General features: G+C 59.4%; 1 protein-coding gene across 3 annotated transcripts in view; it reads right to left on the bottom strand.

Moving 5' to 3' along the window:
* Window positions 1–16345, bottom strand: part of SDK2 (sidekick cell adhesion molecule 2) — a 177653-nt gene that overhangs the window by 92363 nt on the left and 68945 nt on the right. For 2 of the 3 annotated variants that reach the window (XM_075904030.1, XM_075904029.1), the window contains exon 2: window positions 5289–5448. In XM_075904030.1, the coding sequence (XP_075760145.1) occupies window positions 5289–5448 (160 nt within the window). Of the gene's footprint in view, window positions 1–5288; window positions 5449–16345 lie in introns of those variants that run through there. The other variant, XM_075904031.1, reaches the window with a different exon arrangement.

Raw genomic sequence — 16345 nt, forward strand, 5'->3', positions numbered from 1 at the left:
GAGCTGAAAAAGTAGAGCACTGATAAGTAAGGGTCATAATAAACAAATGCTAAACAAGTTCATGAGATCAACACAGATGAAAATTGTTTTCAATAAAATTCATAAATGCTTAAATATTAATATTATATTTTTTAAAAGCATAAAATGTTATTGTAATGGAATTTTCTCGCAGAACCCTTATTTTCACTTTGTGGAATCCCAGGGTTTCATGGAACACCATTTGGGCTACACTGCCTTAATAGATCTCAAAGTCACCCTGTCGTTTCAGGCCAATTCCACAAGCCTGATACACAGGGAAGGGTTGGAACTTAACTTCATGTACAAGTTTGATTCCTATCAGAGAGGAATGAATAAAGCGACAGGCTGGCTGGTACACTCCCTTCCACATCCTAATGACTTAACCAACCAACCTAACAGTGAAAAAACTTAAAACACAACAAATAGTCTCGCAGCACCTTAGAGACTCACAAAACCTGTAGATGGGATGATGAGCTTTCATGGGTACAACCCACTTCTCCAGATGACAACCTAACTCGGGGTACTTACGGAGGTGCAAATTGTTCTTATCAGCCTCTTGTCACTTGAACAATCTAATTCACTACTTTTTTTCCTCTCTTTTTTTCTTTTCCCCCTTCCTTCCTCTCCTCCCCCTGCCGCTGCCTTTCCTTGTTTATTTTTGGATCCGGACTTTTAACACTCCAGTCATCTGAAGATGTGGGTGGTGCCCACGGAAGCTCATGATCCTCTGTACGTGTTTTGTTAGTCTTTAAGGTGCTGCTAGATTGTTCATTGCTTTTAAAATTTTTCCAGTTACAGACTAACTCGGCCACCCCGCTGAGGCTTTTTACTGTAAGGAACCGTAAATCCAAGTCAAACAAGTTCTCAAGCAGCCATCCCCTTCCTCTGCCTCGCTGGATGTTTCACTTCTCACAGATGGAGCACCTGGCGCGTGGGTTCGTGTGCGGAGGGAGAGGGTGAAATCGACATTTCCTGACATCTCTCCCCTCCAAGCAGCCCTAGCCACCCGGGCCTTTCCCACAGGGACAGGTCTCGATTCCCCCTCCCCAGCTCACAAAACTGCCGGCGGGGTTCCCGGCAGAGCCAGCCCGGATTGAGATGCACCGCGGCAGCGAGGCTGGCGAGCAGGGTGGCTCTGGGGCCCGGTGCTGCGCCACGCGGCCGTGGCAAGTGGACGGGAAGAAACCCGGGCCACGCCGCCCTGGGCCGCAACAAGTGAAGCGGGAGCCAATTTCCCGTCTTCTTGACGAGCAACGCCTGGCTCCTCTCCAGGCAGCTCCGCAGCACGCTGCCGAGCCGGCCCCAGCACCTGTCACATGAATAAATAAACCCACCTTGGAAACGCCGCGGCAGGCAGCTGCCAGAGGAGCTGTCATGTCGGAATCCACCTCGGCGCGTCTCTCGCTGCCCTGTTTAATTGGCTCCCCATATTGCTCATCACGCCGATCCCCGGCCCCCCTGCGGCGGCCCAGAATCCACCCCCCCTCAGCGCCCACGGTTCTTCTGTCGCCTCTGGCAGCGAAGGGCAGTTTACAGACACTCACATTCTGGCTCCTTCTCTGTGGGGCCATGGCCCGGCTGGGACTCTCACAAGCTTCCCCCCTGCAACTGTGCCCTCTAGTCCCCATTTCGGTGCCTCCCCTGGCCTGTCAGTCCCTGGAGATGGCTGCACTCAGTATCCCTGTGGGTTGGTTCCAGCGGCGGGTGCTGCTGAAAGCCGAGGAGGATTTCTTGGGGCTTGCAGGGCATAGCTGAGCTTTCAGACCCATGACTGGGACCCTTTGCACCCACAGCTCCCTAGCACCAATGTTCCCTCGAATGTTTTCCATCCATGTGTGGAATAAATTTTGCTAAGTGCACCCATGCACACACAGATGTGCACCACCCGTAGAAACACACGCTGCCAGCTGTGGGCACTCTGCTAAACAGCCGGGTGGCATTCGAATCTCTCCTGGGCAGCCACCCAAGTGCTCAGCTTACAAGGAACACTGCTTGGCACCTGCAAATTGTCAGCTGTGTTCATGGGACTAGCTGCATTGCAGGGGGCTCTCATGGACCCTGGACAGCTCTCCCCCCTCCCCTCACTGCCTCACACTCCTCCTGAGCACACGAGGCTTCTACAGGCATCACGGTGGGGCTTCCCTCCCAGGCTGGGGTGCAGGAGCCGGGGGAGGTGTGGTCTCGCGGCAGGGGGCAGGGAAGGCCGAGCATGTGATGGGCTGTGTGTGAAACACCCGTGGGTTGTGCCGGTTCTTGCTCCCCCACCCGACCCTGACTCCACTGGGTGGCACCAGCTTTGAGCGCGCTCCATTTATTCTACACTTGTCCTGTTGGTGAGTTCCACACCCCGGCCCTGTCCTGGAGATTCCCCGCAGGCCTTGGGTGCTCACTGGGGGGTAGCGGTTAAGGTGTTTGGCCGGTACCGGGGAGCTCTGGGTTCCATCCCCCCCCCCCCCCAGCTGCTTCTGGTTCTCCACGCAAGACTCTGTGCAGCTCCGTGCCTCAGTTTCCCTCTCTAATACGGGGACAGTGGCTCTGGCCCAGCTCCAGGGATTTATGCAAGCTCATTAATGCTGGCGAGGTGCCCTGAGGAGAGGCATCGTTCACCCAGGCCAATGCCCCGAGGGGCTAGCTGGGGCGCAGGCCCCAGGAATGGGCCTGGGGGCAAGGGGCTGAGGTGTGACTCTGGCCTTCCCCGGGGCGCAGCACAGAGGGGCAGAAGTGCCTCTCGGCTCTGTATTGTTCCTCCCAGGATTTCAACGGGAAAAATAAAACCTCAAAGCAAAGCCCTCCCGGCCCGGCGGCACTGTGCGAGGTGGGACAGAGCCGGCCTCCTGGGGAGGGCTCCCACGGACACGCCAGGGAACTCGTCAGAGCATCCCACCCGCTGGGCTCCGGAAATCACATCCCCCTCCCCCCGGCAAAGACTGAGCGCAGCCTCCCTGGGTCCTCCATGCTCAGCCCGCACAACACAAAGTTACGTCCCTCCGCAGCAGGCCCGGGGCCCAGCCGCCGGCCCCGGGCCCCTGAGGAGGCGAGCGGGGGGGAGGGTGGATTTCACAGGCAGGCCCATTGTCTGCCTTCCCCAGGTCCTGGACCACTTAGGCGTTGCTAGGGCAACGAGAAGCCTTTGGATTTGATTACTGGAAATGGGGAGCGGCGAGTCGAGGGCTGAATTATTGATTAACGTGGAGGCTGACACACGCGGAGGAGACGGGGAGAGGCGCCCGGCGTGATGAGAAAGCGAGTCCTGCGTGGCCGCGACTCTGGGTTTCCTGCCCCCTGCTCGGGGGGGTCGGGTCCCGGGGTCGGAGTGAGGGGCCGTGGCCGCCGGGCTGAGGGGGCGGCCTTGCCAACTGCAGTGAAATCCATTGCTAAATACTTCAACGTCCAATGGGGTTTCTCCATGCTCCCCGTGCCCCGCACCCGCTCCCTAGAAATGTGTCGGTGCTGGTCCAGGGCAGAGTCCGCAGCCACGCTGCTCCCGGGAAGCAGGTTTTAAACCTTCCTGGTAGGGAGTTTTGGGCTCCGGTTCCTGCCTCCTTCCCCCTTGACAAACACGCAGACCTCTCCCACCCATGGCCTGGCTCGCCCTGGCCTCCGCCCACGGCACAGCCCTCATGCTGCTCTGTCAGAGCACTTCCTCCTGATGCTGGCGTGATACAATCTGCTTCCCTGGCATGTCCGCCAGACACGCGCCAACGCCATGGACACCGCACGCATGGCTCCTTCCTCCCACCCAGATGGGCCAGAAACAGAGGCCAGTCCCGAACAAGAGTGGCCAGTCCCGAAAGAGAAACGCAGCAGAGGGTGGGGTGGGAAGGGGTCACACAGCGATCTCTCTCGTTTTTCCATCCATCTGTGGAATACATTTTGTTCTGTGCACCAAGGCATGCACGGATGTGCACCACCAGGAGAAACACACACTGCGGGCAGTCGGTGCTCTGCTAATCAGCTGGGTGGCACCTGATTCTCTCCTGAGTGGCCGCTCAAGCGCTCAGCTTACAGGGAACACCAGTGCCATGTCATTTGTCTAAAAAATGTGGCCAGGACCAGTCGCTCTCCTCTGTGCAGGGAGCCAGGCAGCAGAGAGCACAGGCCTCTGCAGGCAATGCGCCCCCTTCATCTCTGTACTGGGCCTAGATGGAGCCTTGAATGCTGGGACCTGTAGTCTCGACTCTGTGTTCAAAGGGACGGGTCAGCCCCTGCCCAGCCCCCTGCCTAATGTCTGTGGGGCAGCCCCCAGGGAGAGCTGGCAGACTGCCACCGACCGGCACGTGCCTGAGATTGCCTGTAGCATCTGGGAGAAGGGTGAATCCGGGAAGTAACCGGCACTTCCCTCTTGGATGGGCCTGGCCAGCGCAGGGCAGCTACCCGCACCCCTGGGAAACCAGCCGGCACCTGCCACCCTTGCTAGCCGGTTGCCTGGGAAGGGTAGCCAGCACCAGCTGCCCAGGGATGAAGCTGGCGCCTGCATTAGGAAGGTGCAGGATAAGGGACTGTCTCGACGTAGGGTGAGGTTCTGGAGTGGCCCAGGAGCTACGGCATTCACCGGGGGAGAGCAGGGTGGTGGGTTCAAGTCCAGCGCCTCCTAGGAGCAACCAGCACCAACTACCCCAGGGATGGAGCTGGCTCCTGCATTAGAAGAGGAGGCTAAAGGGTGCCCTGAAGGTAGGGAGGGGAGGGGAGGTCTTGAGAGACAGGAGCTCAGAGAGCAAAGGGGACAGACGTTTGCCACCACTTTCCCTGAGTCCGTAGCCCCAACTCCTTTGCTGCTCTCCAATCCTTTGGAGGTGGGAGCCGGTGCACCCCTGGGAGTCCTGCCTGCCCTCCCTCCCAGGCCTGGTGTGTTGACCAGCCTCGGGGGGGCTGCAACTGGTGGATTGGGGAGAGGGCTCCATCATTCCATCTTGGCTCCGAGCTTGTCCCTGCACCCTCTTCCCCGGCAAGTCACCCCTGATGCGTGTGCCCCCCACCAGGATCCCGCGTCCCCCACACAACAGCCTGAGCAGACGAAAGAGCTGAGCACAACCCCTCCCGGAGCCGAGAGCGGAGCCACGGCCAGCCTGCCTGAGACAGACAGCCTCAAGAGCCACATCCGGAGGGGCTCCTCTGGGTAAACGAGAGAGCCGGCTCCGGGGACGGAGCTGGCAGGCGACCGAGCAAGGGGAACAGCGTGGCTGAGGGCTCCGGGACCCCTGCGGCTCCGGCGCTTGACTGCAGCTACTCTGGACGTGAAAGGTCCGGGGCGGGTGCAGAGGCTCGCTCACCTGTACTCCAGAGAGAACTTGGTCAGCTCCTTGTTGTTGTGAAGCCACTTGAATTCCAGCGGCCAGCTGCCCTCCGCCATGCAGGTCAGGACCAGGCGGTTCCCTTCCAGGTGCACCTGGCTCCGGACGGGCTCCGTTTTGAAATACGGCGCGACGTCGTCTGCAAAGAGAGGCCAACATGAAACCCGCTGGCTCCCCAGCACCCACCGCAAAACTGCCCCCTGCCCACGGCCTCACGGGTCTCCCACAGCCCCCCAGGAGTGACCCAACCTCTCACGACCAGCCTCAGCCCGTCGGGGTGCACATGCCAGTCCCGCCGCCTCCCCGAGTGGCTGGCAGGGGCGTCCGTTGACTCCCACAGAGCAGCAGGGAGATGGGGGGCGGCACCACGGGGCTGGCGTGAGTCTGAGGCCTCCTCCTGGCTGGCAGAGCCCGGACGGTGCTGGGCTCAGAGCGCCAGGATGACACAGTGGGGACGGAGGCCCTGGGAGGTGAAGAGCCTTGCCCAGGGCACACCGGGGCTCAGTGGCAGGGAAGGGAGCTGATCTCCTGAGTCCCAGCCCAGTGCTGCACCCCAAGGCCTGCTTCCCTCTCCCAGGGGTGCCAGGCCTAGGCACAGCGCTTCTGCAGGGACCCCCTGACCCACCACAGCCAGTCTCAGCCCCACTCGGCAGACGGAGGGCAGGGCGGCACGGGGCAGGGACAGAGCCAGGAGTCCTGCTCAACCAGCTAGAACAAGCGCCCTCCTCAATGGCAGGAACCTGGCCTGACCCGCCTCCCAGCCCCCTGCTCTCCCCTGGTGCCCATGCTCACGGGCCCGGCCCGCTGTTGCCAGAACCGGGGTAACGCGTTATACCGGAGCCGGGAGGGGGCGGGGGCAGGTTTTCCACCGAGAACCCCCCCCCGACGGAGCTGCCGGGGGCGTATTCATCGTCACCCTTGGCTGGCAGGGCCGGCGTCCAGCTGGGCTGTGACACGGAGCCGATTCTCTCCTCCGCAAGCACCGCGACCTGCCTGGGCTGAGCCTCAGCGAGGCAGGGCCAGCCCCTTGCTCTCAGGCTGCGCCCCTCGCCCGCCTGGACCCTTCTCAGAGGGGCAGAGGCCTGGTCCGGGTGAGGAGGCGCGGGCAGCCGGGGCAGGAGGGAGGGACGGAGAAGGAGGAAAAGCGCAGGATGAAGGGAAGCGAGAGCACGAGGGGGCTTTGAAGGGTTTGTTCTTTCCAGCCACCTGCGGCTTCAAAGAGCCTTGCCGAGGCTGAGAGGAGACGGAGGACGTCTTTGCCCTGGGGAAGATTCCTCCTGTGCTGACAGCCACGGCTTCCAGGCTGGCCAGGGGAGGGAGAGAACGAGGCTTTCGTTCCAGGGGGTCTCTGAGCTCTTTGCTAACCTCCTCCCCACCCTGCCAGGCAGGGCAGGAGCCGTGTCCTGGCGCCGCAGACCGGGGAACCCGCGAGGGCAGAGCCCCCGGTCGCACGAGGGGCTGAAAGCCAGGAGTCCAGGCTCACAGGCTGAGGCCGTTAAACATAAGAACATCAGAGCAGCCAGACTGGGTCAGACCAAAGGTCCATCCAGCCCAGCGTCCTGTCTGCCCACAGTGGCCAAGGCCAGGGGCCCCAGAGGGAGGGAACAGAACAGGGAATGATCAAGCAATCTCTCTCCCGCCATCCATCTCCACCCTCTGACAGACAGAGGCTGGGGACACCAGTCCTTACCCCTGCTGGCTAATTGCCATTAATGGACTTCACCTCCATGAATTTACCTAGTTCTCTTTTAAACCCTGTGATAGTCCTGGCCTTCACAACCTCCTCTGGCGAGGAGTTCCACAGGTTGACTGCGCGCTGCGTGAAGAAAAACTTCCTTTTGTTTGTTTTAAACCTGCTGCTCATTAATGTCGTTTGGGGCCCCTAGTTTTTATATTATGGGAACAAGTAAATAACTTTTCCTTATTCACTTTCTCCACACACCCAGCGCTCTCCGCCCCCGGCAGAGTGGGGGGCACGTGGCGATAGACAGTGCCCCTTGACCATCTCCCTGGCCACCAGCCGTCACCCAGACAACCTTGGCACCCCGCCATCCATGGGCCATCAACCGAACAAGGCTCCCCCCTTCTGTCTGCTGCCTGACACCACCCCCTCTCACATTCAGCCCCTCCTTTTCCACCGGCCTTTGCCCACGTGACGCTGGTAGAGCAGGTGCCGAGAGCCCTGCCCATCCACGGACACTCACTTCCCATCCGCGGCTCCTTTGCGCAGGTCCGGGCGCAGACACACATTACGTCTCTGCACAGGCCTCTCCTCGTGCCCAGGGCCCCCCGTCTCTGCTGGACGCTCGGTAGCTGGGAGCCGCTGGGCTGGCGGGCGGGCGGGTATTGGTCCAGCCGGGATTAGAATGCAAAGGACGCGGCCGAACTGGCTCTCCCTGGGGTGTCGTTGTGACCGTCTCCGGGACGTTCAGGTGCTCGGGGCCTGGGGACTATTTGTGGGGTGGGGGTGCCGAGCAGCACCCCCTCCCCCAAGCCCTGTTGAGATCGGGGGGCCAACTCTACCGGACCTTGCTGCAAACGGCACCCGGTCTGTCCAGTCCGGGAGAGTTGGCAACCCTCCCCACCACAGACCAGGGTCACAACTGGGGGCAGCTGCAGAGCCCATGGGGCCAGCTGGTGATGGGACCCTGAGGGCCAGCAAAGTCCAAGGAGGCAGGACCCCAGGGACTGGCAGGATCCTGCAGGGGGTGGAGGAGCAGGCAGGGGGGCCTGCCTATGGAGGTGCTGCTCTTCTACAGCGTTGTTCCTCCCAGCGTTGTTCCTCCCATAGGGGTGTATCCCCCCAGTTTTGTGAACTATGCTGCCATACAGCCCACCTTCACCCTCGCGGTCTCACCCCTCATCGGCCCTGACCCCCCCGTAAATTCGAACACCCCCCTAATTTCAATTCCTGGGGAGGCTACATACATAAATGCCCCGGCAGGCACCGCGTTGGGGACCCCTGCTCTAGATCGTCGCCTCGTTTGCCAAGTCAGCACCAACTACAATTTCACACCAAGACTTGTTTTCACGGCTCTGAATACTAGACCTTGAAACGTAAGCTCCACGTTTCTATCGCAGTCGAGGGCGTTTACAATCCGCGGGGAAAAGGCGAAGGTAAGCGATTTGTCCGTCACAGCACACTGGGACCCGCCTGGGCTTTGTGCCCGATTTTGTCGAGCAAGGCGTTCTGAAGTGAGGTGGAACTTGGGAGCCCACAAGACCAATCAGACGCCTGAAAGGGGAGACAGGTGTCTGGGCAGGTTGAGAGCCGCTGCTCCACCCCAATCCCTCCCCTGCACCCCGTGTAAATGGGGTTACTGACTCAAGCCAATGGGTGCTCTTGGGATACCTAGGAGTTCACGGCTGCCATTGGAACATCCTGGCATGAATGGGGCAGAATTCGGATCTTCCTATCCAGAAGCTCAAGCCCTTGCCACCTGAGCTAAAGGAGAATCTCCATTAGCGAGGACCATATAGGTCGTATGCCACACAACAGAGCTGTTCTGATCCATCCGCTAGAGGGCGGTAGGCCCACAGACACAGCTAGATGCAACCCCCTTTCCCTCTGCCAGGCAGTCACTCTTCCAACAGGGGGTGTCTGAACCTGGTTACCCCCAAGAGGTCACCTCTATTAATCACACGGCTCCGAACCCTCCCTCCACCTCTCCCCTCCAAGCCCTTTTGGCTACCCCATTGACAAGGGCTTAGTCCGCCCAGGGCTAACTGAAGCCGCTTTGTTTCCTTTATTCCCTTTGCAGGGGCGCTGACAGTGCGGGACTTTTAACCCTGGGGGCTGCGGCGCAGCAGAGAGAGACGAGAGCGATGCTCCGCTCTGCTTTCATTTGCTGAGGGAACGCTAAGTAGAAACACACCGCTCCATTTTCGGCTTAACAAATGGAAGCCCTTGGACTTCAAAGGCACATTCATATTCCCCCGTAGCTTTCAAGTGCGCTTTGAATTGCAGTTTTATTTGAGTTATTTATTTACTGGGGGGAGGGGGCAAATAAACACGGCACAAAGCCGCTTCCCCTCCCTCGTCATCACCGTGTGCTCGAAGACAATAGTGCCTCCGGGGGCCTGCTCACAGCCACCAGCAACCCCAGCGAGAGGGGAGAGCATTAAAAGGCTCCACGCGCCTTTCCAGCCCAGAGGAGCGTCTGGATTTCCTGGCTTCTCTCGCCCGCTGACCAAACTCCAGACTGTCCCGGTAAAGGCAGCAGAAAGTCTCCGCTGAACACTTAACACTGAAGGCCTCAGGTTCTCATACCTGGCTCTCGGCGATCCCCTTGCGCCCAGAGGCCGGCTGGGCCCAGAGGAGGGCGGGAGGCGAGTGACGCCTCAGCCATACCCAGTGCAGACAAGGGAAGCCAGTCTGCACGCATGCACCCAGATTATAAGCAGTCTTCCCTCCCCATTTTCCACTCACGTGCAGAATAAATTTTATGTGCACTGCAGCATGTGCGGATGTGCACCACCAGGAGAAACAAATGCAGCCAGTTGTGGGCGCTCTGCTAACCAGCTGGGGGCTGCCCACAGCTTGGAGGGAACGCTAATTATAGGTGATCTATTCCCCCGTCTAGACCTGCTTGCTGTGCCCTTCGGGATCCCCCGCCACACGCAGCTGCCTAGCAGGCGCACCGTGATGCTGGGGCAGTGCTTTGAAACGCAGCGACAAAGGGTACCTGCGGCAGGCCCAGGAACAGGACAATAACAAACCGGATCCTGGTGTGTTTTGGGGCACCCCACACCGCAAGGGGGGGTCTGACGCCTTCTCATGCTCCATCCTCTTGGGGGTTTCAAGTCCCCCCCCAAACGTCTCTTCCATTGACTCCCCCAGACTCTCCAATGCTGGTGAATCTCCCTCTCTTTTATTTTCAATCTTCTTGGAGAAGGAAAAGAGGAACGAAGGAGAAAACGCCTTCACCCCCGCCCCCCAGGATAAGTCAAGCTCTTTAGCTTAAGTGAAACGGCTAAGTCTTGGGAGCCGAGAGGAAGACAATAAATGGATGCCAATCTCGACTACAAATGCCTTCTGTCTACTAGCCTGACACATTCCTCGCAGTGGAGGGAGATCAGAGGGACCCCTCTGCCCCCATGCACGACCCTTTGGCAGGGAGAGCATGGGATACACACATCTGGGGTATTAAAGGCCCCCGCGCCCATCCCCCCTGGCTGAAATGCGCCAGCCAGAGCTGGCTGCTCCAACAGGCCGACCCCGCAGTGAAAGGGAAGGCTACCCTCCTGCAACCCCCCCTCCCCTGGCTGTATCTTCTTGCCTTGCTTCCAGGCTGGAGGTCCCCTCCCCATTCCCATAGGCAGGCAGACCCCACACTCAGCTCTCCGCCCTGCCCCCCAGCACGCAGCTCCTTGCTGTGCCTGGCCGGACCATTTCAGACCCGCAGCGGGCAGGCCAGGGGGGATGGGCGACATGGCATCGGTGTCTGAGCCTGGCCGGGTTTATTCGGCGCCCCCATCCGTGCCTTGCTGCTGACTCTGGGACAGCCAGCCCGGGTGCCGGACACACCCAGAACATACCCCTGCGAGCCAGCTAGCCCCTCACCCACGCAGGTAGAAAGCATCCAGGGGACAGGGCCTGGCAGGAGACAGAAGAACGAGCCAGGGAGGGTCCTAACCACTGGACAGATGCCTCCTCCCACACAGCCAGTCTCTATCCCTGCCCCCGTGCCCTGACTGCCCCCAAGGAGGGCAGGAGGGGGTAGGGGTTATACTGAATGACCCCCCCCCCCCCCCCCCCCGCTCTGGTGGCACGGCCCCTCTGAAATGAGCAAGGCCCAAACATCCCGGCTACAGGTGACTGGCAAACCGGATCGGCAGGAGAACACCCAGGAGGTGGAGGGGAAGACAGACTGCGGAGACCCAGGGAGGGAGGGAGCCTGTTCCGGGGGGGGCATTGGGGGGCTCCCCCTGAGGGGTGAGAGGAAGCGGGGATGGCAGTTGACCCCCCCCATCCCTAAGTCTCCCTTTCTGGCCACCCCCGACTCTGATCCTAGTCATGGCAGCGGGGTGAGACCAGCCCCTCCCACTCCAGAAAGTGTCAGCAACCAGGTCAGGGCCCCAGAATCCCTCTTCCCCCCAATCCACCAGCAGCAAGTGATGTGCTAGGGCTGCAGGCAGCCGCACCAGACATACCCAGGGCCTAGGCCGGGCCTCTTCAGAGCACCTGGGCTTCCCCTCCCCGTGCCAAGCCGAGAGCCCCCTCCAGACAGTGAACTCTGCTGCCTTGAAGTCCTCCCCCCCGCCCGCTGAGACGCCGCGCAGAAGAGGAGAAGCGGCTTGGCCTGCATCCTGCCCTGGTTATGTGCTCGCAAAGGTCACATTTTAGAGCCAGCTAGTTCTGTTCCCCTGCCCAGTCCCATCTGCCGAGTGCCTGCCAGCAAGCAGCGGGGACTGCAGCAGCACCGGGAACGCATCCCAGCTTTGTGCAGGAGCTGAGACGGGGGCAGAGGAACGCTGGCAGCCAGAGCTCTGCAAAGCACCACCACGGAGCTGAATTCCCCTCACAGCACCGAAATGCAGCCACCTCTGGGGCGAGGCGCAGCAGCTGTTTCACCGCCCCACAGCAACGCTGCCCAGGGATTGCTCATTCAGCACCAAAAGGCAGCCGCCTCTGGGGTGAGGCACAGCAGCTATTGGCTAGAAAAAGCAAACATCATTCTGGGATGTATGAACAGGAGTGTCATGAGCAAGACCCGAGAAGTCATTCTTCCGCTCTACTCTGTGCTGATACAGCCTCCGCTGAAGTAATGGGTCCAATTCTGGGCTCCACATTTCAGGAAGGAGGGGGACAAATTGTAGAAGGACCAGAGAAGAGCAACAAAAATGATGAACGGGCTAGAAAACGTGACGAACAAGGGAAGATCGAAAGACCTGGGTTTGTTTGGTTTGGAAAAGAGAAGACTGAGAAGGGATATGATAGCAGCTTTGATCACAGGGAGGAGGGAGAAAAATTATTCTCCTTGGCCTCTGAGGACAGGATAAGCAGCAATGGGCTTAAATTGCAGGAAGGGAGTTTAGATTGGACATTAGGAAAAACTTCCTAACTGGCAGGATGGTTAAACACGGGAATAAATTGCCTAGGGAAGTTGTAGAATCTCCATCACTGGAGAGATGTAAGAGCAGATTAGACAGACACCTGTCAGGGATGATCTAGATCCGTGTTTCTCAACCAGGGTACAAATACCCTCAGGGGTACTGGAGAGAAGTCTGGGGGGTACGTCTACACAACTGAAATTTGGAGAAAACTGAATTTTTCTTTTAAGTGTTACAGCGCTTTATTATTTTTGTACTTTTTACACTCAAAAATTTCATTGCCCGCCAAGCTACAATTAAGTTGTTTAAACAAATGTGTTGCAATGGTAGACAAAAAATGTCATGTATCTGAAAACTGTAGGTACTGGGGGTACTTAGAATTGTTTTTTTGGAAAAAGGTGTACTTTATTTAAAAAAAAAGGTGAGAAACCCTGATGTAGATGGTGCTTGGTCCTGCCGTGAGGGTGGGGGACTGGACTCGATGGCCTCTCAAGGTCCCTTCCTGTTCTAGGATGCTCGGATTTTATGATTCTATTTCACCACCCCACAGCAACACTGCACAGAGGCTGCTCATTCAGCACGGAAATGCAGCCACCTCTTAGGTGGGGCGCAGCAGCTATTGACACACCCTCAGCAACGTCGCACAGCGATTGCTCGCTCAGGACGGAAACGCAGCCAGCTCCGGGCAGAGCCTGCATTGCTCTTAAATCCTCAGCAAACTCCCCTGCCCCATCCCCGCCGCCGGTCCCTCTGTATTTCTGCCACACCAAGCGTCTCACGATGGCTTTCACAGGACCGAGGGCTTTCCCCGGCTCGGCTTTCGGGTCTCCGTGTCTGTTCTGTGCACTGGCAGGTGGCCGTGCTCCACCCCAGAGGTGGCTGCGATGGACCGGTGTCGGCAGAATGTGACTAGAAACTCTGATTCTCCTCCCGCAGACGTGCTCCTCTTCTGCATGCCGAGGGCACACTGGGGCCTGAAGATTTTGCTTGCTCCTTCCCCACTGGAGTCCTGCAGCCCCGCTCCATGATGACGAGGATGGTTGCTGTGGAAATGAGGAGGCAGCTGGCGGGGGAGGGAGGCAGGGCAGGCTGGGATTTCAGGTGGGGCTGGGAGAGGAAGCAGCAGGAGCCCTGAGAACCTGAGCTGGAGGCCTGCGGGAGGCGGAGGAGGGAACATGAGGCAGGCTGCTCACAAGATTAACCTGCTCCCCGCCTGCCCTGCCAATCTCCCTTCACAGGCCCTGCTCTGCCACTTGCGGAAACCGAGAGCTAGACGCTCCTTGACTTTGCAGGGAGCGGGTTCAGCACTAACCAAGGGCCTGAGTCGGAGCCTGCTCCTGAAATCAGGTGGCAGCTCACAGCTCAGCTCTGCCCTGTCGGTGTCCGGCTCCCTGCTCCCCTTAGTGGGAACGGACCCGCCAGCTGAGGCACAGGCTTAGAACTCTCCGTTTCAGCTCCTAACTCTGCCACTGCCTCCCTGTGCGTCCTTGTGCACATCCCTTCATCTCTGGGCCTCTCCCCTCCTTAGGTCACTGATCCCTCTTTTGGGGCAGAGCCGCTCGATCACCGGGTGTCCGTCCCGCACGTCGGGCTCCGGTCTCAGCTGCAGCCCAGTGGGGCCACTGCCATTCAGTCAGCGACTTATCCTGAGTCGAGGCAGAACTGGCCTCCCCGCTTTCCTACCAACCCTCGTTTTCTGCCTCGCCGCCGCCGCCTTTGCCACCCGACGCCCTGGAGGGAAGTTAATATCCTGGCAGCGGCCGAGAAACGAGCCTGCTTACGGGGCGCCGCTCCAGCAACGTCTTCCTAAAATCCCAATCGCAAAAATCCCACAAGTGACAATTTGGACTGGGTCTGGCCGAGGGGCTCCGGAATTCACACATCAGCCATCTAGCTCTGTGTGTCTCAGCCACTCCTCCTATGGAGCCCCTCACCATTGCATCAAGCCTTCCTCCCGCTTGCCTGGCTGCTCCGCCCACCACCAATGCCCTCCCCCTCTGGGCAGGATTCAAACTAGCCACCAGGATTCAGGCTTGCCGAACTGGAGCACCAGCGAGAGCAGAGGCCGGGAGATTTCTGGGCCTCCAATTTACATGCGGCAAAGTTCTTTCCCTGGGAATTTTCTCTGTCTTTTTTTTTTTTTTTTTTTTGAGGCCTTTAGCTTAGAGCTCCTGGAGTTGGAAGGCAGAGCATGTGGGTTCTGGCACCTGGGTGGCTCAGCTTTGAAAAGGAAGAGCTGCGGGGGGAATACAAAATGATTCAGAGGTGCTCAGGGGCTGCGCAGGGCTGGGAGAGAGGAGAAAAACTGGCTTAGTGCGGAGATGGATCTCTGAAGGTTCGGGCATTAGCCTGGGCCTAGGCAGTACTGGGTTCAATTCCCCGCTAGGACGCCTGCCTGTGTTACCCTGAGTAAGCCACGTTATAGCACCGTGCCTCAGTTTCCCCATGGGGATAACAGCAGCGCTCTCTTGCTCAGCCAAAGAGTGTGCAAAGGGCACCAGGGTCCGGAAGCCTACAGAGGGCCCTGCAGCCATTGTGGTTGTGACAGCGCGTTGGGGTTTTCCTGTCTCCTGCACCCCCGTAATGGCATGGACAGACTCCACCAGCCAGTAGAATAGAGGGAGTTTATTGCTTCTCCAGGATACAGCACAGCACAGATGTAATCTGGTTACAGGAACTGGGGCTAGGAGGCCTCAGTGCCCCCCCTTGAGATGGGGGGGTGGCTGGGCCCTACAATCCCAGCCCCCTCCCTAGCTCCTTCTCCCCTGCTTCCCAGACCAAAACTAACTTACTTCCAGCCCTGCCCCCAGCCAGGGCTCCCCTCCCCTTCTTCCGCTCCCTGGGAGATCACTGGTCAGACAGGTTCTTAGCCCCCTTGCATAATGACTCATCCCCTGCCCTGCTGGGCCGTGCTGCAGCCAGCAGCCAGTGGAGGTCACTCACAACCCACTGCCCAGCATAGCAACCGGCAAGGTACCCCGCACTACGTCACAGTGGTACAACTCACGAGTGACAATAACACTGCCTCTGCCTGCCTGGGAGGGATACGCAGGGGGTGACAGCTGCTGAGGAGCGGTGGGACAGGAGCCAGGTGGCGTGTTACACTTCCAGGTGGCTAGTTTGAATCCTGCCCAGAGGGGGAGGGCATTGGTGGCGGGCAGAGCAGCCAGGCAAGCGGGAGGAAGGCTTGATGCAATGGTGAGGGGCTCCATAGGAGGAGTGGCTGAGACACACGGAGCTAGATGGGAGTGTAGGGAGACAGACAGACACACCGACCTCCCCCCGCCACCGTATAGCATTTCCCAGCCTTCCGCCCTTCCTACCCCCCCGCCGAGCAGACGCAGCGCTCCCCAGTCCCGGGCGGCGGTAATGGTAACTGACAATGCCATTATGCAGCAGGCGTGCGGCGGCCGGATGATTGGCACTTTGACAGGCGGGGACGTGAGCGGCTCAGGCGTGATTGATGGGCCGAGTGTATCAACAGGCCATTTCCAATTCACGCCCCGGCACCGGCGCCTTCTCTTGCTCAGCCAAAGAGCGTGCAAAGGGCACCAGGGACCGGGAGCGCCTGTGAATTTTCTCCAGAAGGGGCAGAGGCGTCTGCACCAACGGCTCCCCCGGCCCTCAGGCAACCCCCAGACGGGCACACACGCGCACACACACACGCACACACGTACTGGCAGGTGCGGCGCTATCAGAGGGGACACAGCCCCGGCGGGGCGCAGCCCCTCTCTCTCAGGTACCAGGACCTGGCAGGAAATAGTCTGGCAGAGGCAGCCCTGTCCCTGCCAGGTCATTATTGCCGGTGCCACCTTCTCCCCACTCGGTGGAGATTGTTGACACGCCGCTGGCTAATTAGAGACTAATTAGTTGGTTCAGGAATTCATCACTTCCCCGACGCGGGCACCGCAACATCTGCACATCTGCTCCCTGCCGGGGCGGGCGCCAGCACCATGCAGCAAGGGAGAGGGCTGCACGGGGGC

The sequence above is a fragment of the Pelodiscus sinensis genome, chromosome 20, assembly GCF_049634645.1.
Source record: "Pelodiscus sinensis isolate JC-2024 chromosome 20, ASM4963464v1, whole genome shotgun sequence".
Taxonomy (NCBI): Eukaryota; Metazoa; Chordata; order Testudines; family Trionychidae; genus Pelodiscus; species Pelodiscus sinensis.